The sequence below is a fragment of the Melanotaenia boesemani genome, chromosome 8 (genome assembly GCF_017639745.1).
Source record: "Melanotaenia boesemani isolate fMelBoe1 chromosome 8, fMelBoe1.pri, whole genome shotgun sequence".
NCBI lineage: Eukaryota > Metazoa > Chordata > Actinopteri > Atheriniformes > Melanotaeniidae > Melanotaenia > Melanotaenia boesemani.
The window spans coordinates 35,506,633-35,529,612 of record NC_055689.1 but is presented as its reverse complement, the minus strand read 5'-3'; the positions used below and the strand labels follow the sequence as shown (position 1 = coordinate 35,529,612).

Here is a 22,980-nt window from a genome sequence, read left to right as displayed (position 1 = left end):
CAGAGACAGAGACAGAGCTGCTGTGGAAGCAGGAAACAATCTGATTGGTTGAGCTGAACTGAAAACATCATGGCCCCGCCCACTGAACTTCAGCCCATCCAATGACATTATTTCTTCCTCATTCTACTGCAGTGGAAGAACATTGTTCATCTGCTGTGTGTCTGGCTTTAAGAACTCCAAAGACATGTTGCTTTACCTCTTTTTGCTTCTATCTCACATTCTAGGTGAGTTTAAGAACAGGGATTAAAGTTTGCTTGAAGCTGCTGCATTAACCACATATACAGACTGCATTTCACTACTTTTCTGCTTTCTTTGCTCTGATAGAATGAAAATCATCTTTGGATCATCTTGTAAATTGAACTGACAGAGTTCTACAGTTGATTTAGTTGTGAATGTCCACAGAGTAACACTGTACAGGAGACATTTTCCACTGTCTTCTCCTCTCAGCCTCATGGACAATGTTAGTCTGATGGCTTCATTTTCTCTACTTTTTCCAGGACTAAAAGCTGCAGACACAATCTCTCCTGCACAAGATGAAGTCAGTGGAAGAGAAGGACGACCTCTCAAACTCACATGCAGATATCAGACTGATGATAGTTATCCTTATCTCTACTGGTACAAACATCATTCTGACCTTCAGGCTCCTCAGTTTATACTCTGGAAAGGAGCAAAATCAACGAGTGATGAAGAATATATTCCTGATAAACGATATTCCTCAGAAACATGGTCTACAACAACCAGCCTGACCATCAGCGAGCTAACCCTGGCAGACACAGCTCTCTACTACTGTGCTCTAGAAACACAGTGATACAAAGTGTAGAAGAGGCTGTACAAAAACCTGAACACAGATATCTGACTACTCTTCAAAGAGGAGGGAAGTGGTATTCAGACCACAGCTTCATATCAGATGGATTCTGCTCATTCCTGTTTTATCAGAGTCTCTGTGTTTCCAGCTGCAAACACTAATTATTCTAACAGAAAAACTCACCAACAATGTGCTTCATAGAGCTTTGGAAAGAATAGAAAATACTGTGTGTAATAAAAGTTTGTTCCACATATCTGGTTCATAAAAACCACAAACATGTTTCCAACATTTTAACTATGAGGATGTAAAGTAAAACTTTTCCAGATGACCTAAAAAGTCAGAACATTCCAGAAAATGTTTAATATATTTCTGCTGTAAACCACGTGAAGTTGTTTTATTCAGACACAGTTTTGTAAAATGAATTCTTTGACAGACAGAGAGTCAGTGTAGAGATCTCCGAACTGGACTGATATGATCCATTTCTTCCATCTCATCTAAAAACTATAAACATCCTGGTACTACAGGGTTCATTCCTGGGTCCTCTTTAAACCCCCCTCGTTGGAGTTATTTTCCCAGAAACATCATGTCCACTCCACTGCTATGCAGATGACACCCAAGTCTATATTTCCAATAAATCCTTCTACCTTCATCCCTCTCTGACTGTCTCACTGAAATAAAATCATGGCTCATATGGAAGTTTATCAATTAAATAATGAAAAAACAGAAATGTTGCTTATTGGTACCAAGTCCACGTTAACCAAATCTAGCAGTTTAACAATATTTAACAACATTCATCTGTCCCTTCCTCCTTTCAGGTTAAGAGCTTGTGTGTCATCCTGGATAGCACACTCTCCTTCACTTCCCATATCAATAATTTAATCTGGTTAACAAACTTTCATCTCTGCAGCATCAAACATCTTCATCCTTCCCTCACACCTCACACTGCTGCCATACTGGTTCAGTCTAGTCTCCTCTCCACTTGACTATTACAACTTCCTTCTGTACGCTGTCCCCTAAAAATCCTCTATAAGCTACAACTGATACAAAATACAGCAGCTTGTATCAGTACAATGACATCATCTATTTCCCACATCACACCTGTGCTACAGAAACTCTACTGGCTCCCTGTCACATATCGCATTCAGTATAAATTAATTCTATTAACATACAAGCCATTCACAACCTCGCCCCTTCATACATCTCTGACCTTCCTGTTTGTACCCTCAGATCTTCTTCTTCTATTCATCTCACTGTCCCTCCTGTTCTCCTCAGCACATAACCAACCACCATAACCAACCCCCCCACCACAATCCTCCATCTGAGGAAGGAGGTAGCAGCTGGATTTGGTGAGGCCGTTTATCTTCTTGAAGTTTCTACAGAAACGGTCAGACCCACCAGATTTACCGTCCTAAAGGCAGGGTGAACTCCAGGAGCTACAGCTGGTTCAGCAACGCCATGCAACATGTAATCAACCTGCATTTAAACACGGATGTTTATCAGGATTTATCCTGTAGGGGGGCTGTTTTATAGGGTGGAGGCCCCCACATCCATGTCATGCTGTATAACTTGAGTTTGAGAGGGCACGTTAGAAAACATTGAACAGTGTGAACAATGAACCACGTCATCCCACTGAATTCCACTTAAACACATGAAACAAGAGTCAAGTTGAGGCGATACTTCAGAGTTCAGTGCAGCCTCTGACAGTCCGTCAGCATCAGTTTCAGCAGCAGATAGTTTCAGTGTGGCCCCGTCTTACCTTCACTACACAGCACCACAGGGGTCGTGGAGGACCCTCAACAGCAGGTGGAGCCACACATGATGTCAGTGTTGAAGTCTTCTTACCTCCACCAGCAGGATCAAAAGCAGGTAAATCCATCTCCCATTGATCACAGCTTCATCAATGCTTCCAATAACAGTCCTCTCCACCTCCAACTGGTCCAGGCAGATGGCTCCTCCTCCTGGTTCTGGTTCTGCTGGAGGTTTTCCTTCCTGGAAGGTTTTCTGCTCCACTCACCTCATGCAGCTGATGACAGTGGATTGAATCAAACGTCTTGCTATCTGTTGCTTCCATCTCTAGGTCAGCTTTCTATAGATCGGCTTTCTATGAAACACATGATAAACTGGACTAATCAGGATTACTGGGAATTTGTTCCAAGTAGATCAGATACGATTAAAGTTCAGTGGAAACTGGATTATAGTTTATTTAGATGGTAAAACTGCCTGGAGATGGCTTTGTGGTGAAACTGCACTTTACACATAAAGCTGAATAAAAAATGAAGCAGAGACTTAAAGAAACTGAACAAACTGATCCAGAAGTTCTGGTTCTGTTCTGGGGACTGGAATCAGCTAAAATGGAGATTGTCAGGTCAGATTCTTAAAAAAGTAAAAGAGACTTCAAATAGTTTTCAGCTAGTTGTGGTATTTAGTGAGAATCCAGGAGGAGAATCAGTTGCTTTACTTCATGGTTTCCTTCAGTCTGTTCTGATACTTTAGTTCCTTCCTCCATCAGGTCCTCCTGCAGCTCTTTGTCAGTTTTACAGATGCTGTTTTCAATCTGATTCTCCTTGTTGCTGATTCTTTCAGCTCCAGGAAGCTTTGAAAACTAAATCATATATTTACCATGAAGAGGGTTTGACTGAGAACAACTATCAGATCAGAAAGTTCCAGAGTTTTCTCTTCCTTTAGGTGTCAGCTGTGAACAGCTCACTGAGGCGCTGCTTGAAGGCTTTTTCCTCCCTGTTGAAGTGAACTTTTTCCTCCACTAGAGGCCACATGATGAAGTAGGCGGGGCTCTACTTCTGCACTGTGTTCAAGCTTTCTGTCAATAAGAAGAGCTGCTGTGAAGAGAACAATTGTCAGACTGAATGTTGAACATCAGCTAGTTTCTCCTGCTGATTGAAACCTTGTTGTACAGATGGAACATTGGCTGTGGATTATTCTGGCTGCTCTTTTCTTTGGTAAGATAGAAACTCAACATGTTTCCTCTTCAAACACTTGAACACATTACTGAGCTGTACATGAAGAGCTTTTAATGTTCATTCTACAGAAAATCACAGCACATCATTTCTGCTGCCATTTGTTACCTTGTAAAAACACCTTCTATGCTTCAAAGTGACAATGATGAGTGGAAATGACATCTATTCTACATGGAATAGAACTCTTTAAAGCTGCTCATTCTTCTCCTTTAATCAATCATCTTTATTGATTCATCTCTTCCTCTGCATGTTCTGTTCTTCCTCAGAGTGTAAAGGAGAAGACACAGTGACCCAGCCAAGAGAAGATGTTACTGCTGCTGAAGGAGACCATGTTAAACTCAGCTGTACTTTTACTACCACAAGTACTGCAGCTCCCACATTGATCTGGTACAAACAAGAAGTAAATAGTTTCCCAAAGTACATGCTGAGACGTTACTCAACCACAGCGGAAACAACAGATAATGATCCAGAGTTCAGTAAAGACAGATTTGATGCTGAGCTCAGAGACAAATCGGTTCCTCTGAAGATTCAGAAGCTTCATGTGTCTGACTCTGCTGTGTACTACTGTGCTCTGCAGCCCACAGTGACAGGAAACAGCAAAACTCTGGACAAAAACCTTTGGAGCAAAGACAACGCAATACTCCACAACGTCCACTAGAGGGCCTCACACACTGTTACACTTCTATGGTTTGTCAGGATTCAGTCTGAGTTCTTTGTACAGGTCTAAATAGTGTAAACATCACTGTTTTCTACATCATTACACTCTAATAAAATATATATTTTATTACTTTACTACAAGAATCAGAACATAGTGTATACATAATGAAAAGATAAAATGAGACTTTAAGATTTATGATTTTATTAATCCCACAACAGGGTTATTTGTGTGTTACTACAGATCAACTTCAGAAAAACAGATTAAGTAGTAAATATAGTAAATAAAAATAAAATAAATTGAAAAAACTACGACAGTATCTGGCTTTCTATGTACACACATACACAGTGTGGATAATGGAGGAAGGGTTAATAAAATATGCATTTAGGTCATAGCTGTCTATGTGTATGGACAAATGATAAAGAATTAAAGATGAAGTGAAAGAATTAGTTATTTTGCTGCATCATAAAATCAAAACTGAGATATTTCAAAAATTTCAATGACAAAGGTTTCATCTTTTTTATAGAGTACTGTGAGTGTGTGTGTCAGGTGGATCACACTCCTCAGCCTCCCTGGAAAGATCTATTCAGGGCTCCTGGAGAGAAGGGTCCATTGAATAAATGAACCCTGGATTGAGGAGCAGTGTGGTTTTCATCCCGGTCCTGGAACAGTGGACCAGGTCTAAACCCTCTTCAGGGTCTTAGAGGGATCGTGGGAGTTCACCCAACCAGTCTACATGTGTTGTGTGGACCTAGTGAAGGAGTCTGACCATGTCCCCTGGGGACTCCTGTGGGGGGTACTCTGGGAGTAGTGCAGGACCCTCTTGTACGAGCAGTCCGGTCCCTGTACGACCGGTGTCAGAGCTTGGTCCACATCGCCGGCAGTAAATCAGTCGTTTCCGGTGATGGTTGAACTCCTCCAAGGCTGCCCTTTGTCACCAATTCTGTTCATTACTTTTATGGACAGAATTTCTAGGATCAGCTGAGGTGTTCAGGGGATCCAGTTTGGTGAACTCAGGACGCCTCTCGAGTTTCTTCCTTTTGCAGATGATGTGGTTCTGTTGGCTTCTTCAGTCCGTGATCTCCAGCTCTCGCTGGCGTGCTTCACAGCTGAGAGTGATGCGACTGGGATGAGAATCAGCACCTCCAAATTCTAGACGATGGTCTTCAGCCAGAAAAGGGTGTCCTCTCCAGGTCAGGAATGAGGTCCTGCCCAAGTGGAGGAGTTCTTATCTTCTTCATGAGTGAGGGAAGGATGGAGCGTGAGATTGACAGGCAGATCGATACAGACTCTGCATCAGTCTGTATTGGTGTAGAAGGAGTTTGTTGGTGATGTTTTAGATCTACTGGCTGATCTACGTTCCTACCCTTCACCTTATGGTCACCAGTTGTGGGTAGTTACTGAAAGAACAAAATCACTGATACAAGTAGCTGCAATGAGTTTTCTCTGTAGATATATATATATGTATATAAAAAAAAACAAAAAAAAAAAAAATATATATATATATATGTGTGTATGTAAATGCATCATAGCTTAAGCGTCTAATACGGCTACCAATATGAAACTAGATGCGTAATTTTACTTCTACTACTACTCAAACTCTGGTTCATATTCAAAATTTCTTCTCAGGTTCCCTTAAAAACTTCTAAAAACTCTGGAGCCTAAAGGGTTAATACCTCTTCTACTTCTGGAGTCTTTGTTTCCAGATGCTTGTATTTGTGGTGGTGCTTCATTTCAAGGTGTCTTCTTACGTTGTATTCCTTCATTCCAGCCTCTCTGTCTCCACACAGAAGACACACAGCTTTGTCCTTTACATCCACAAACATATTCTCTGTTTACAAAGTCCACTTTTCCTTTAGCCATTTTCTGGGGAGAGGGGTTGTTGACAAAGGTGAGCAGCTCCGTCAGGTTTCTGGAGAATCGGTGAGGTACGCGTTAGCAGGTCTGTGATTGTAAACGTACTGGCAGTGCATTGTGGGACTTGTAGTATTATGGTGGTACGTGTGCTGTATCAGCGGGCCAGCTCTAATAGTGATTAGATATGATCATGCAGGCCAAAGATAGTTTATTCACAGCCCGGATGTGGCCCGCGGGTCTTAAATTTGACACGTGATTTAGACTGAATCATTTCCCACATATAGAAGGTGGCTTTTGACATCCTCTGTTTGAGCTCATGTGGTACTTTAAATGACCATTTTGAGTGAAACATTTTCCACATGTTTGACAAGAATACGGCTTCTCACCTGTGTGAATTCTCATATGGCGCATCAAAGTATCCTGGCGACCGAAACATTTTACACATATTGGACAAAAAAATGGCTTCACACCTGTGTGAATTCTCATGTGGTTCACCAAATAACTACTTTGAGTGAAACATTTCCCACATGTTTGACAAGAATATGGCTTCTCTCCTGAGTGAATCCTCATGTGAGTCAACAAATAACAATTTTGACTAAAACATTTCCCACATATTGGACAAGAATATGGCTTCTGACCTGCATGAGTTCTTACATGAACAATTAACCGACTTTTAATTTTAAATCGTTTCCCACAGAATTTGCAGGAAAGTTGTTTCTCATCTCTGTGGACTGTTTTTTGTCTTTCAAGGGATTTTAGGTTAACAAATCTAGAAGGTGTCTTTTGACATCCTCTGTTAGAGCTCATGTGGTACTTTAAATGATCATTTTGATTGAAACATTTTCCACATGTTTGACAAGAATACGGCCTCTCACCTGTGTGAATTCTCATATGACGCACCAAAGTACTCTGGCGACCGAAACATTTTCCACATGTTGGACAAAAAAATGGCTTCACACCTGTGTGAGTTGTTGTGTGGTTCACCAAATACCTATTTTGAGTGAAACATTTCCCACATGTTTGACAAGAGTACGGTTTCTCTCCTGTGTGATTTCTTAAATGAACACTTAACTTACTTTTAATTTTAAATTGTTTCCCACAGAACTTGCAGGAATGTTGTTTCTCATCTCTTTCATTACAATGACTTTCTAACAGAGAGGACTCTCCTACGTTCTCATTTGTCTCCGTTAGACAGCTTTTTTCTGGCTGTGTATCTGCACACGTTGTTGGTCCTGAGTCTTCAACCATGCTTTCCTCTAAAGGTGAATGTTGGTCTGCAGGAGGACTGTAAGAGGGAGTATGGTCCCTGTTTGGTTCTGGATCACTGTGACCATCTTCCTCATGAGCAGCCGGTATTGAAAACTGATCAGTTTCATCCTTCAGCCAAAGCTGCTCTTCCTCCTGACTGCTGAGGAGTTCCTCCTCTTCCTCTTTAATACGAGCAGACTCTGGTTGCTCCTGGTCCAGGTTTGAGTTCTGGTTGCACAGCTGCTGGTCATCTTGAAGAGCTTCATCCACCTTGTAGACATATTGATGTGGAACCTCTGGAGGGATAAAGCAACAAATGAAAAACATGAAGAAAGATTTTAGTTTAGGTTAATTACTAGGGTTCCCAAAAAAGAAAAAATAGGACTTAATATTTATACTATTACTTATTTATCTCTTTTCCAACAGTGGCTCGAGCATCTGGTCAGTATGGCTGGACGATTTTGACCAAAATAATAATCACGATTATTTTGATCAATATTGTAATCACGATTATTAATCACGATTATTAATCACGATTATTCACCGTGTTTGGAAAAACAGGTGTTTTTATTTAATTATAGACAAACTATGTGGCAACAATTTTAGTGAAAAATTAAACTTTAATTTACTATAGATGACAAATAATGCAACAAATACATTTACCGGCAGATTCAAACTAGGCGCGCCCAAACATTTATGTTTTCATTCAATTGTATTTTGTGTCAGCCTAATCAAAATATTCTTTAAAGTAGAAAAATAGTGTCTTTAAAAGGTACACTCTGGAGCACAGCGGGGAGGATTTGGCCAGCCTGACAGATTTTATAGATCGTTGTTACGATAGAATCGTCATGGGGAAACCAAACAACACGTCCACCCCCTCCACCTCATCCAAGGCCAAGAGACAGCGAAATGAGGATTCACCTGGAGCTATTTCACCACCGGGGAACGACTCAACAGATGTTCTGATCTCTATAGATAAGAAACTCAGTAGTTTTGATGTGCGTTTGAGCCTGGTAGAAATTCTCTACAAGGAGTTCCAGGCGCTACGTGAATCATTAAAATTCAGCCAGAAGCAGGTGGAAACTCTGGCTGTAGAAAATGCCGGTCTCAGAGAGTCGGTAAAATCCCTCACCGAGGGCTTGACCCCGTCTCTCAGAAGAAAACAAGAAGATGAAGGAAACGGTGATCGATCTGCAGGCGCGGAGCATGAGAGAGAACCTGGTATTTGCAGGGATTCCAGAGCAGACGGAGGAGGACCCCGAGACCACGGTGAAAAACTTCATCAAAACCCACCTGAAGCTCCCGGAGGAAACGATGAAAAACATCTCCTTTCACAGAGTCCATCGGCTCGGAGGGAGGAAACCCGGGTCCAGAAGACCAAGACCTATTGTAGCGAAGTTCGTCAGCTTCAAACAGAAGGAGCAGGTGAAGAACCAGGGCCGCGAACTGAAGGGAACCAACTTCGGAGTAAATGAACGATATCCCAGAGAGATTCTGGACCGACGGAGAGTCCTGTTTCCCATCAGGAAGAAATCCATCACTGAAGGCGCTCGCGCTGTCATCTCGGTGGATAAATTATTTATTAATGGACAGCTGTACCGCGACCCGGACATCACTCCGTGGCTCTACTGACTTGGTATGTGCTTTAATTTTCCTATTTTCTCACTAGATCATGTTATATCGTTAAAACTGCCATAAAAGATAATTTAGTTAACAGTAAATCCACTGCCCGTCTCCACTACACTGTTCTCAGCACAGATGCGTTTTTTAAATTACTTTTTTCATTTGGCACTGTCGCTCTTTTCACTCTTTACACTTCTTCTCTCCGACCCTTTAACGGTTAACGGTAACACTTGTCATTATATTATATACACATCAGCACTTTTCATGATTCACAGGAACACGCACAGAACAGCACAAGCGCACATACATCCCTGTCACAACCAGCTGGCAGATACACATGCACGCAGAGAAGCAGTGGGATGCACGCACACACGCTTCAGTAATATGCATATAGCCTCATCTCTGTGGTTGGTTCATGAACGAACTCACATTTGTCACTTGGAATGTGCGTGGAGCTGGCACAGGGGAAAAGAGGTTAAACATTTTTAATCGTTTGCAGGAAATGAAAGCAGATATAATATTACTCCAAGAGACTCATTTATCAAACTCAACAATAGATCTTCTCTCAACAACCCAGTTTCCACACGTGTATTCAGCTTGTTATAATTCTAGGCAGAGAGGAGTAGCAACTCTTATTAATAGAAGGTTAAATTTTGACATAGATAATACAATCATAGATCCAGAAGGCAGATTTATAATAGTTACATTATCTATTAAAAATGTTAAGTTATGTATTGCAAATATATCTGGTCCAAATGTAGATGATCCTCCTTCTTTCACTCCCTCTTCGCCTCTATGGTCACTCAGATAACACATTAATTATAGGAGGTGATTTTAACATTATACTGGACAAACAAAGTACCACAGGAGCTCATCGAGTCTGGAAATCCTCAGAAACTGTATAACAGTACATGAAGGATTTTGGTCTCTGTGATGCTTGGCGCTCTCACCATCCCACACTAAGAGAATACACCTTCTTCTCTTCAGTTCACCATTCCTATTCTAGATTAGATTATTTCTTAACTAGCAGCTCGCTGATGAATGACATGTCAGAAATCAGAATCCATCCTATTAGCATTAGTGATCACGCACCAGTATCATTCACTCTGAGAAGTAAGAGCAATAAACCAGCAACTAGAAACTGGAGGTTTAATACGTCATTACTTAAAGATCCTGAGTTTATCAGCTACTTCAAAAGAGAATGGTCCTTATATCTAGAAAATAACGACTTGCCAGAAACTTCAGTGTGTGTTCTTTGGGAAGCAGGAAAAGCAGTAATGAGAGGGAAAATAATTTCCTTCTCTTCTCATAAGAAAAAGAAGGAAACTTTGAGAATTTCAGAGTTAGAACTCAGAATTAAATCCTTAGAGGAGCTTACCACGTCTCCCCAGAAGAACACACACTAAATGCTATAAGCAAAGCTAAACTTGAATTTAATGAAATAATAGATAAAAAGACGCAGTTCTTGGTGCAAAGACTTCGCTTGGAGAATTTTGAGCATGGCAACAAATCTGGAAGGTTCCTGGCTAATCAGTTAAAAACAAATGAGGAGAAAACAACCATCTCCTCTGTCAGAGATCCAGAAGGAAACATCAGCCACGACCCTGACAAGATAAATAACACTTTCAAAGAATTCTATAAAACATTATATACATCACAACTAACTACAACAGATGACAACATTGATAAATTTCTTAGTAACATCAATCTTCTTCAATTAAAACATGAAAATAAAATCGTCTTGGATGGATGGTCTTTCAGTTGGCGAACTCCATGAAGCTCTCCAGCATATGTCCAACAATAAAGCTCCAGGTCCAGATGGCTACCCAGCAGAATTCTACAAAGAATTCTGGACAACGTTGGCACCCACTTTCTACAATATGATATTAGAAATAAAGGAAAAACAAAAAATACCTTCAAATATGAACCTAGCCAATATTACTCTACTATTAAAACCAGGTAAAGACCCGACACTTCCATCCAGTTACCGTCCAATTTCATTGATAAATGTAGATCTCAAAATAATTAGCAAAGCTTTGGCCAGAAGAATAGAAAAAATAACCCCTCTAATAATACATCCTGACCAAACAGGCTTTATTAGAGGTAGACTTTCCTCTACTAACATGCGTAGATTAATTAACATCATAGATTATTCTACTCTACATAATCTGGAATCCACAGTCATTTCTTTAGACGCAGAAAAAGCGTTTGACCGAGTAAACTGGAAATTTTTATTTGCAACATTAAACAAATCTGGGTTTGGGTCATCTTTCATAGATTGGATAAAGATATTATATAACAACCCAAATGCATTTGTGAAGACCAATGATCAAACTTCTCCAAGCTTCTGTTTGCAGAGAGGAACCAGACAGGGCTGCCCACTTTCTCCATCACTCTTTGCTATTTTTATTGAACCCCTAGCTGCTGCCATAAGACAAAATAAAGAGATTAAAGGAATCCATGCCAAAAATATAGAACATAAGATAAGTCTTTATGCTGATGATGTATTACTTTTCCTCCAGAACCCACTGACATCTCTCCCCCAGACAATCACACTTATTAACATGTACTCATCAATATCTGATTACTCTATTAACTGGTCTAAGACTATTTTTATGCCCATTAACTGTGACCTACAAAACACACCCAATACTACAATACAGTCTGGAAACATTAGATATATAGGCATAAATGTTTCCCCCAGGTTATCAGAACTAACAAAGCTAAATTATGTCCAGCTACTTAAAACAATAGAGGATGATCTCTCACGGTGGAGGCGCTTACCCATATCACTCATGGGGAGGGTTGCTACAGTTAAAATGATGGTTCTATCTAAAGTAAACTATCGGTTTTTAATGATACCCATTAAACCATCCTCCAACTAGTTTAAGTCACTGGACTCACATATATCAAAATTTTTATGGAAAAACAAGCCATCACGTATCAGTCTAAAAACTTTACAACAGACTAAAGATAGAGGCGGATTGGAGCTACCCAACGTTAATCATGTTTTCTTAGCTAACAAGATGCAGTTCATCTCCAAATAGCTTAAACCTAGCAGTCTGGATGAATCATGGTTAGATGTAGAGCAAGCATTGTGTGAGGATCTGGTTATATGCAACTGATACAATTCAAAATTCTGCATAGAACTCATTATACAGGACAAAGGATGTTCAGGATGGGTCTGTCACAATCAAACATCTGCCCACACTGCAATGAAAACACACCTGACAACTATCTCCATGCCTTGCGGTCCTGCACACCTGTCCGCAGGTTCTGGTTTCAGCTATGTGTGGACATGTCAACATGGTTTAAATGTAATATTCCTGCAAACCCCGCACTGTGTCTACTAGGTGACTTGGGTGACATTAACATTGCAACTAACTCTGCACACATGATACGCACAGCATTATGCATTGCAAAGAAAACTATCCTAGAGAACTGGAAAACCAAAAATAATCTGTGTTTTCATCAGTTTAGGAATCTCTTAGTTGACCACATCAGTAGTGAGACAATGTCAGCCTCCTCAAAGAACCATTTAGCTGAATCTCATTCCCTCTGGTCACCTGTGCTTAGTTCCATCACTTAGTGTAGGTGGAGGACTGTGACCTCGTTGCTTTGGGGGTTGAAAAATGGCCGGGAGTGACTGGTGGTTGCGGGTTCTTAGTGGTTGCCCGTGGTGCGGGACCGGGCTGCTCTGTGATGGGGGTGGCTCTGGGTCCGGCCCTGTCATAGGCTGTGGGGGCCAGCGGTTGGAGTCGCCTCGTGGCGGGAAGTGAGGCCACTGGTGGCGCCTGGGTCGGTGGGCGTCGGTCCTGGGCCGGGCGGCCGGGCTATTCCGGGGCAGGCTGGGCGGGGGTTCTGGGCTCTGGTGCCTGGGGGTGGTCCTCCTCCCTCCGAGGTGGTGGGGTCCGCATGTGCCGGGTGTCTAGGCCTGCCCGGATGTGCTGACATGGTGTGGGTTGGTGCATGCCCTGGTGTCTGGTTGCCGCCCTGGGACCCAGGGTATGGCCTGGGAGCAGGAGGGGTGTAGGGGTTTGAAAGAGGGCTGAGTGGGATTTGGGGGATTATGGGGGGAGGTGCTGGGGTGTGAGGCAGGGATGCTTGTATGTTGTGTGTGTGTCTATGCTCTGGATGTTTGTGTGGGTGTGTGCGTATGCATGTGCTAGGATGAGTGGGAGTGTGTAAGATCATAGGTGAGTAGGTGGGGTGGGGAGGGATGACATGACCCTGTGGGGGGGCCTGGGGGTGGTGCGCCGTGGATCTGGGCTCTCCCGCTATTCTGCTTCCGCTCCTCACCCTCCCCCTTGGGTGTCTGGTGGGTGGGTGTCTTCTGGGATCGGTGGAGGCTCGTTGGCTGCAGTCTCTGCGTGGCCTGGTCATCATGTTGGGGTGTGGCCGGGGGGACCACCCAAGTGTCTTCCTTAGCTGCACCCTGTGGCGACTCGCCTCTCGGTTTAAATTACACTTAGACATCAAAACACCAACATAACACACAAACAACTTCTGGGGGGCATGTCATGTGGTGTGTAGAGGGCGTGACTACTAACATGACCTTGCTCCCAGCACAATATGGTCACTGCCCCCCCCAGTTTTACTTGCAAAAAACACACTCACCACAAACAGCCATGAGCGGGGAGGTGGAAGAGGACAATGGTGACACACCCCTCTTCCTTTGGGGCGCCGCTGGGGGTGTATAGGGGGAGTTGGTTGCCCTGGGGGCCGGGAACCGGGGTGGCTGGGCTGATGAGGGGCTGCTGATCTTGGAGGATGCCTCTTTGGCCGCATCTCGGTGGGAGGTGATGGGGGGTTGCTGGATTTGTCGCTAGTCGTTTTTTAAAAAATGGCTAGAGGTGAATGAAAACTCGCTAAATACAGTGATGAAGTCGCTTCGTTGGCAACAGAGCTGCAACTAATAACTATTCTGATGGTCGATTAGTCACCGACTATTAAAACGACTAGTCGACCAATCGGATTATGGATCTCATGATTATTATAAATGGATCTTATTTCACTTTCAGCTTTGAAATCTTGCATGAGGTTGTTATGTAAGTCCGACGTTCCTCCTCTTTAAGTGTTCGAGCGTTGCAGACGTACTTGCGTCGTACACAAGGTCCGCTTTACAAACCTCACATGTATTTAATTTATTTTATAAGTTTAACGTGAAGTTGTTCCAGACTTTTGACATCCTCTGCCACCGTTTTGCTCCCTAGTCCGACGCCATATTTTTCCTCTGGCGGACTTTATTGCACATGTGCAACTCTCAGCAGAGATAAAAAAGAGAAGACGATGTCTCACTCTGTAGTTTTTTTTTTTTTTTTTGCAGACAATAGTCAACGGCTAAATTCGTTGACGACTATTTTTATTGTCGACAACGTCGACTAAGCGTTGCAGCCCTAGTTGGCAGCACTGAGTACAACCAGCTGCCGGCTGTTAAAGGGGTGTGTTACTGCGCCCTTGTTATTTAGGCAGCTTAATGAAGCTTTGGCCTTGCGTTGGCCTCCTGGTGGTTGGCAGACTACAGGGTGAGAATGTACGTGATCAGAGATGCAGCAGAGCCGCACTTTGAATGTAAGTATCGTTGACGATCAGGTGAATTTAATTGTGGTCAAAATCGGATTAATTGTGCAGCCCTACTAGTCAGGATACCTCCAGGACGCCTCCCTGATGAGGTGTTCGGGCATGTCCCATCTGGAGGAGGCCGCGGGGAAGACCCAGGACATGCTGGACGGTCGACATCTCTCGGCTGGCCTGGGAACGCCTCGGGATTCCCCTGGATGAGCTGTTGAAATTTCACAGTTTCATCCTTCAGCCAAAGCTGCTCTTCCTCCTGACTGCTGAGGAGTTCCTCCTCTTCCTCTTTAATACGAGCAGACTCTGGTTGCTCCTGGTCCAGGTTTGAGTTCTGGTTGCACAGCTGCTGGTCATCTTGAAGAGCTTCATCCACCTTGTACACATATTGATGTGGAACCTCTGGAGGGATAAAGGGACAAATGAAAAACATGAAGAAAGATTTTAGTTTAGGTTAATTACTAGGGTTCCTAAAAAAGAAACTTTTTTATACTTTTACTCGTTCCAGACTCTTGGTAGTTTTTCTCAGTTTGGGGACTGTGGGTAGTGACCGAAAGAACAAGATCGCGAGTACAAGCGGCCGAAATGAGTTTTCTCCGCAGGGTGGCCGGACTCTCCCTTAGAGATAGGGTGAGAAGCTCGGTGGTCCGGGAGGGGCTCAGAGTAGAGCCGCTGCTCCTCCACATCCAGAGGAGCCAGATGAGGTGGCTCGGGCATCTGGTTAGGATGCTTCCTGGACGCCTCCCTGGTGAGGTGTTCCAGGCACGTCCCACCGGAAAGAGGCCCCGGGGAAGACCCAGGACACGCTGGACGGACTACATCTCTCGGCTGGCCTGGGAACGCCTCAGGATTCCCCTGGATGAGCTGTTGAATGTGCCGGGTAGAGGGAAGTCTGGGTTTCCCTGCTGAGGCAGCTGCCCCCGCAACCCGACCCCGGATAAGGATGGATGGAGGAACGGATGGATGGGCTGGGTTTGACAAACCAATTTTTTTATTTTAATTATTAAAATAAAATAAATCCAACATCGATTCATAAAACTTTGAGATCAGTTTTTCATATGTCCTCATTTCTGTTAACGTGACTTTTGCCTGACTTACCGAGACTCAGCGAGATCTTAGCATATATACACACAACTGGTTTCCTCTGTCGCCTCCATCCAATCAGCTTCTCTTCCCGAGATTAAGTGTGACATTCAGATGTTTTTATTCACCAGTGTGGATTACATTCATCTGTAAAGTCTTTTTCAGGGTATTACTGCTCACATTAGCAACTAACGCTACGACTCTCATATTAGCAGCTAATGCTAACGACCACTGTCACTTCCAGCAACAGGAAGTGATGTCACAACCCACGTAGTTTAAAATAAATCCCACATGGTCATTTAAAGTCACATTTCCTCTAGAACAAGTTTACACTTCATCCTTTTATCAAACAGTAAACAGTCTGATGCTATTTATCTGGTTTCCATGACGGCATGTCATAGCTGCTCTCTGTGTCCACAGCAGTTAAAACACACACACACACACACAGGTTTCTGTCAGAGGACAGAGTGCACGTGTCTGAAAACACGTCAACCAGCTGAAAATCAGACAGAAATGATGGAAGAAGGAAGCATCTTGCTGCAGTGAGGAGCAGATGGAGGATTTCTCCTGCTCCAGTTTTACACCCATAGCGTCACGGTCGTCATGGCAACTCACACAGCTGCTTAAGCTGAAACTACGTCATTGTAGGAATTTCTGAATGGTATTACGGATTTAAATGGATCCAGTGTTCTTTGTAGGTTTTATTAACAGCACGTTATGTGAGATTTGAACTTAAAGAATATTTAGAGCGACTCCGCTGAATGAAACGCTTCATCAGGACTTTTAAAAAGTTTCACTTGTTTCTCTGAGTTTTTTTTCCATCACAGAGTTTCTGGCTGTGAATCTGGGGAAACACTGTTTTGTTCTGGTATTTCAGAAATGAATGAAGATGTGTTAAATCAGATTATTACAGTAATCTGATTACTCCCAGATAACTGATTGTCAAGTAGATGCACTCAGTGTTTTATATATTAAAAAGTTAACTGAGATCATCTTTAATATTGAAGAAAAACAGGTGATGTTACATAATCAGGTATAAATGAATCGATATCAAATCAGATTTAATCTAAATTGAATTGAAATAGGTTGTTGTGAATGGAATTGATTCAGGAAATTAGTGACGACATCCAGTCCTGATATATACGTGTGAGCAGGACGGCAGGACCTGGGCCGGCATTGAAAGCCTCGATCGGTTCTGCTGTCCGACCTGTTGTGTGCATGCGTGGTGTCGGAACAGCTCTAGTATGTTGATGCTAGCAAGCCACGTTCCGTCCCACAACTTTGGCTCGCTGACCCGGCATTTAAAGACCGGCTTTAGCCGGTCATGGGGAACGATCGGGAAGCTTTTTGTAAAGTGTGCAGGAAAACCAATAATGTGACCTGGAACGGTGTCACAGCGATCATATCACATGGTTTTTTGGTGCAACTGCAAACAACCACCTGGTTTGTTGCTGTACTGTTCCATCTCCCATCAGCCCAAACATAAAAGCTACTGGTTATTCCAGCCTTGGACATACAGGGTCTATATGGGATTTCCTGCTACCACAGAGAAAATACCACTTCATTTTATGTGCTGTGTTAAAGTGACAGGTGGATATTTCAGTACTGCTGCTGCTCAGCTAAACTAGTCTGTACACGTAGGCTACCGTCCACATCTGTCCACATCTGTCCTGGTCCAGCTCAGAAACAGCTGTAAACTGGGCCAATGAGGAACATTTTCTTAGTCCAGGTTAAAGCTGATGAGGAGACTTTGTGACTTCATCAGTGTGTTTATCTGGCTGGAAATCTGCTTGTTGGCTTATTTTACTGCATGAAATCTTTGGTGGGTCCTGCTGGACCAAACAGACCTCCACAGGTGGGCTGCTGCATGGAAAAGTTTAATATGTTTAATATGCCTTAAATTGTAATGTTTTATTTTAGGATTAAAACACTGCTCTTTTCAAATAATGTAAAACATAAAAGAACCAGTCTTTTGAACGACTCTTTGAAGTGACAACTCCCGAATGAACGACTCGTTTCAAAGAGCCATAAGTCCCATCACTACAAAACACACTCATTTTAAATGGGAACATCATCTTCCCCAAATAAAGATGAAAATGAAGCTTTTTTTCCTGAAAGGACCAAATTATCAGTCAGTTTTAGGTATTTACCCAGTAAGAACATGTGAAGTTCACTTACTTACCCGGTAACTGCAGCTAGTTCAAATGGGTAAATACGAGGAAACTACTGTTCAACAGCTTCATAATTACTCTGGATTTACCCATGAAGTTCTTAGTAGCAGCAACACATGACGGTAACTACAGAAACATGTCAGTAAAAACGTAGAAAGAAAGAAGTGTTGAAGTACAGTGAAAAGCTTCTATTATTTCCTGCTAACTACGTCCCTGCAAATATCTGCATTGGGGTGGTAGAGATGTGAAACGTCTGCAACCAGCCCACAGTGGCATCTCAGCGTCTCTCTTAGTGTTTCTGCCTGAAACTGCAGCTGCAGCATCATTTTCCTCTCAGTCTAAAACTAAATGCTGCCACGTGGACTACAGATGGGAATTAGTGAGAACGCTGGAATCTGCTACAGAGCATCTTTACCTTGTGGATCAGGTTTTCTACATGGTCCCTGACAAATAAAGCAAATAAATCTAAACTAAATGTACCGTAGAGCTCTGATCAGGATCCTCCATGAGTCCATGTGTTAGTTCATTCAGACCATCCCAGTGTTTCATACCTGTTCTGATTAACTTTATCTGTGGATTCCAGGTGATATCCAGCAGTCTGCGCTGACGATCGATCTCTTCTTCGTACTGGACGATGGTTTTTTCAAACTCTGTGAATATTTCTTCAGCAGCAGCAGTTAGTCGCTCGCTGATAAACTCTCTCAGATGCTGAACTGAAGACATTGTTGCTGAAACACTGAAATATTCAGCTGAGAGACGACAACACAACCGTCTTCCTGCTCCGTCCTCACACGAGGAAAGCTAACGATGCTGCTAGCGGCTTGTTTACTTCCGGTTGGTGTCACACTGGGAAGTTCCGGCAGCAGAAGAGGAAGTCAACCTTTTATTCCGCTTTGTATTGGAAACATTACTTACTTAAAAGTACTTACTTAAATATAATTTAACCGTAGTACTTACCTAAATATGATTTAATTAAGAACACACATGACGTCAGAAACTAATGTTTAACCCTTTATAGGGATTTAATCTTTGTCCAATTACAAGACGTTTGAGAGCTAATCTGAATGTATAAATAAAACCTAAAAGCACTCAGAGACCACAGACCTCCACCAAGCCATTGTAATGTGTTCCCAGTGATTTTAGACATTAACTTTGAGCCAGAATCTGCTAACTATGCCGCTAGCGGCTTGTTTACTTCCGGTTGGTGTCACACTGCGAAGGTCCGGGTGGGGAGGACCGATGACTTTTATTCCACCTCAAACATCCGTTTTAGTTTCTTTTAATCTTTAATCAGAGCCTATTATATAATCTATGAGGTATTTATTCTGCATTCATCAAAAGCAAAACGAGATTGTGAACAAATAAACAGGTGCTCATACATAAACCTGTGAATATGAGAGCATGTAATTACTGGCAGGTTAAATTAATAAAAATCACAATTTCTAAACAGTTGGGATGCTGTTTAAAATTGAAATAAAAACAGAATATAATGATTCCCAAATCTAATCATCCATATTTTATTCCCAGTAGAAGATAAAAACATTTCGGATGATGAAACTGACACATTTCACCATGTGATGGAAAACATGAGCTGATAGTGAATCTGATGCAGCAACACGTCTGGAAAAAGTTGAAACAGGAGCAACAAAAGGCTGGAAAAGTAAATCAAAAACACCTGGAGGAGCATTTGACAACGAATTAGATTTTTCCACTAAGACAGGTAGAAAAGAACATAAATCCATGCTGTTATTAAATCATGGCTCAATCGTTTATGTCTGTGTTTTTCAGTCTTCCCGAACTGCTGCTCGGCTCTGAACGGGAACATGGAAGAGAGACCATATTTCTCCTGCTTTAGCTCCACTGCACCGGCTGTCTGCTCTTTTTTGGCTTTATTTTAAACTCTTTATTTGTGTTTGAGTCGCCGCCCTTCGTCTCTCAGCTGTTGCTGCTGCTAACGGCTGGATAGCTCAGTTGGCAGAGCATCCGTCTCCCATCCGTTCCCCAGCAAACGAATACTAACACCTTCCAGTTGGGTCCTTAAGCAAAACCCTTAATGCTACTGCCTAACCATTGTAAGTCTCTTTGGAGAAAAGCGTCAGCTAAATAACTGCAATGTAATGTTGCATGTCCACTCCCATTCCTGGTCACTCAGGTCCACGTTAGACTGTCTGATCTAAATTCCCACCATGTGGACCTCGGCACCTTGACCCCCTATTTGAAATCCACTACCAACAGTTTGGGGTGAAAATAGACGTTGACCTTAAATTTAATCAGATCAGCTCCAGAGTAAAATCCAGCTTTTTAACAACTGCCACAAATTTCCACAATAAAGAGCATTTTCTCCAGACAAGACTCTGAAAAGACTCTACACACCTTCACTACCTCTCAGCTAGATTATTGTAACGCGCTGTATTTCAGGGTCAGCCAGGCTTCCCTCTCTCGCCTCCAGCTGCTCGTCTCCTGACCCAATCAGACAGGTCAGAACATATCCCACCTGTTCTTCTCTAGACCAAAGCTCATTTAAAATGGTCTGAGGCAAAGTGGAAACCTGGATGAAGATGTGAACTAGTTTGTGGAAAGCATGGACGGCGTGTCCTGCAGACTAAGGAGGAGAGGGAGCATCCAGCTTGTTATCAGTGGACAGGTGAAAAGCTGCATCTCTGATGGGATGGGGCTGCATTAGTGCCTATGGCGTGGGCAGCTTCCACATCTGTGAAGCTCCATCAATGCTGGAAAGTACATGGAGGTTTTAGAGCAACATCTGCTCCCATCCAGACAACGTCTCTTTCAGGGAAGACCTTGCAGATTTCAGCAAGACGATGCTAAACCACATCCTGCATCCATCACAGCAGCATGGCTTCACATGAGAAGAGTCCGGCTGCTGAACTGGCCTGCCTGCAGTCCAGACCTTTCACCAGTACACAACATCTGAAGCATCATGGAAGCAGAAATCCAGCAACCAAGGTCCAGGACTGTAGAGCAGCTAGAATCCTGCATCAGACCAGAATGGGACAACATTCCTCTCCTAAACCTCCAGCAACTGGTCTCCTCACTTCCCAGACGTTTCCAGACATGTAAGAAGAAGAGATGCTACACCATGCTGAACACCACCCTGGAACTACTTTTTACACCGTGCTGAACATCGCCCTGGAACTACTTTTTACACCGTGCTGAACATCGCCCTGGAACTACTTTTTACACAGTGCTGAACACCACCCTGGAACTACTTTTTACACAGTGCTGAACACCACCCTGGAACTACTTTTTACACCGTGCCGAACATCACCCTGGAACTACTTTACACCATGCCGAACATCACCCTGGAACTACTTTTTACACCGTGCTGAACATCGCCCTGGAACTACTTTTTACACAGTGCTGAACACCACCCTGGAACTACTTTTTACACCGTGCCGAACATCACCCTGGAACTACTTTACACCATGCCGAACATCACCCTGGAACTACTTTTTACACCGTGCTGAACATCGCCCTGGAACTACTTTTTACACAGTGCTGAACACCACCCTGGAACTACTTTTTACACCATGCTGAACACCACCCTGGAACTACTTTTTACACCTCCACCAAGCCATTGTAATGTGTTCCCAGTGATTTTAGACATTAACTTTGAGCCAGAATCTGATGGTAAACTCATCCCTAGAAAAAGAAGAAAATCCTGGATCCTGATCCAGATCACCCCTAAAATCTAATCCCTTGTTTCCTTTGAGATTTAAAAAAAAAATAAATAAAAATAAATAATCGAAATCTGTTGTCCTTTTTATTTATTTATTTTTGTTATGTTGCTAACAGACAAATCAACGCTGCTGAAAACATGACCTCTACTTTGGTGGAGGTAATAATTTAAAGTGATTATGGTTTTCTCTCAGCTTTTTTCAGACACCTGCAGGATGACACACTTTCTCCTCTCCAGGCTGTAGAGCTCTGTGGTAATCAGTCTTTATGTCAGACTGGTTTGAGCTGACAGAAATGCTGCACTAACTCAGATAAAACTAGAACTGTGCTGAGCAGAAAAGCAGCTCAGGTTCATGAGTCTCCTCCTACTGTTTGACTGCAGCTGTGAACATCAGACCAAACACAAAACCTCTCACAGATAATTCATCCTGAACTCCAGGTCCACCATTTCTCCTCTGGAAACATGGAAACACTGGCTGTGATTTGCTTCTTTTCAGCTCTCGTAGGTACGTATGGACCTCAAGTTCCAACAGTCAGAGACCTTAAAGATGGATTTCATCAACCTCATCAACAACATCAAACAGTTAAATAAACACTGCATAATTTCCGGTCCACTACCTTCACCCCGTTCTGGAGACATCGAGATCAGTCGCATCCGACATCTTCACATCTGGTTCAAAGGTTACTGTCACACCATCAATATTCTATACCATGACAACTTCACCTATTTCTACAACAGACCACACCTTTTCAAAGCCGACGGCTCACACCAAATCAAACAGGTTCTCATCTCCTCACCTTGAACATTGAACTCACCCTCCACTCCTGCAAAGCTCTCTCTGATTGATGGTCCAGCCAGAACACATCTCCCCAGTCAGCCCCTCCTCTCTGACTCATCATATACCAGTGCACATCACCAGCAGACATTATAAGCCTCCCTCTCCATATCCATACACTTCTACTGTCACACGTCTCCTTCACATTTATACAGCTCAATGTACAAAACCCACATCAACAATCTCCCAACCCAACTTTCCTGCATCGCTCAGCATGGCTCTTTTAAATGTCCGATGACTGTCGAGCAAATCTTTTAGAGCAAACTCCTGCTCAGATTTACCTGCATCATGTCATTTTATCGTTAACCGTTTTAACCACAGACTAAAGTCGGCTTTGACTCAGCAGCTCCACTGAAAACAAAACTTTCAGAGGAAAATCCAAAACGCCGTGGAGAAATTAGAAAGCTGAAAAGAAACTGCAGGAAAGCAGAGAGAAAACGGAGAAAACCTAAACTACCAG

General features: G+C 42.8%; 1 protein-coding gene and 1 gene segment (V, D, J or C); one reads left to right on the top strand and one right to left on the bottom strand.

The window, feature by feature from the left end:
* LOC121645006 (thyroglobulin-like) overlaps nt 1-22,980 on the bottom strand; it is a 258,794-nt gene that overhangs the window by 49,836 nt on the left and 185,978 nt on the right. The gene's annotated exons all lie outside the window — the stretch shown is intronic.
* On the top strand, nt 3,533-4,480 carry LOC121645177. The segment is given in 2 exon segments: nt 3,533-3,762; nt 4,047-4,480. Coding segments are annotated over 2 exon segments (435 nt in total).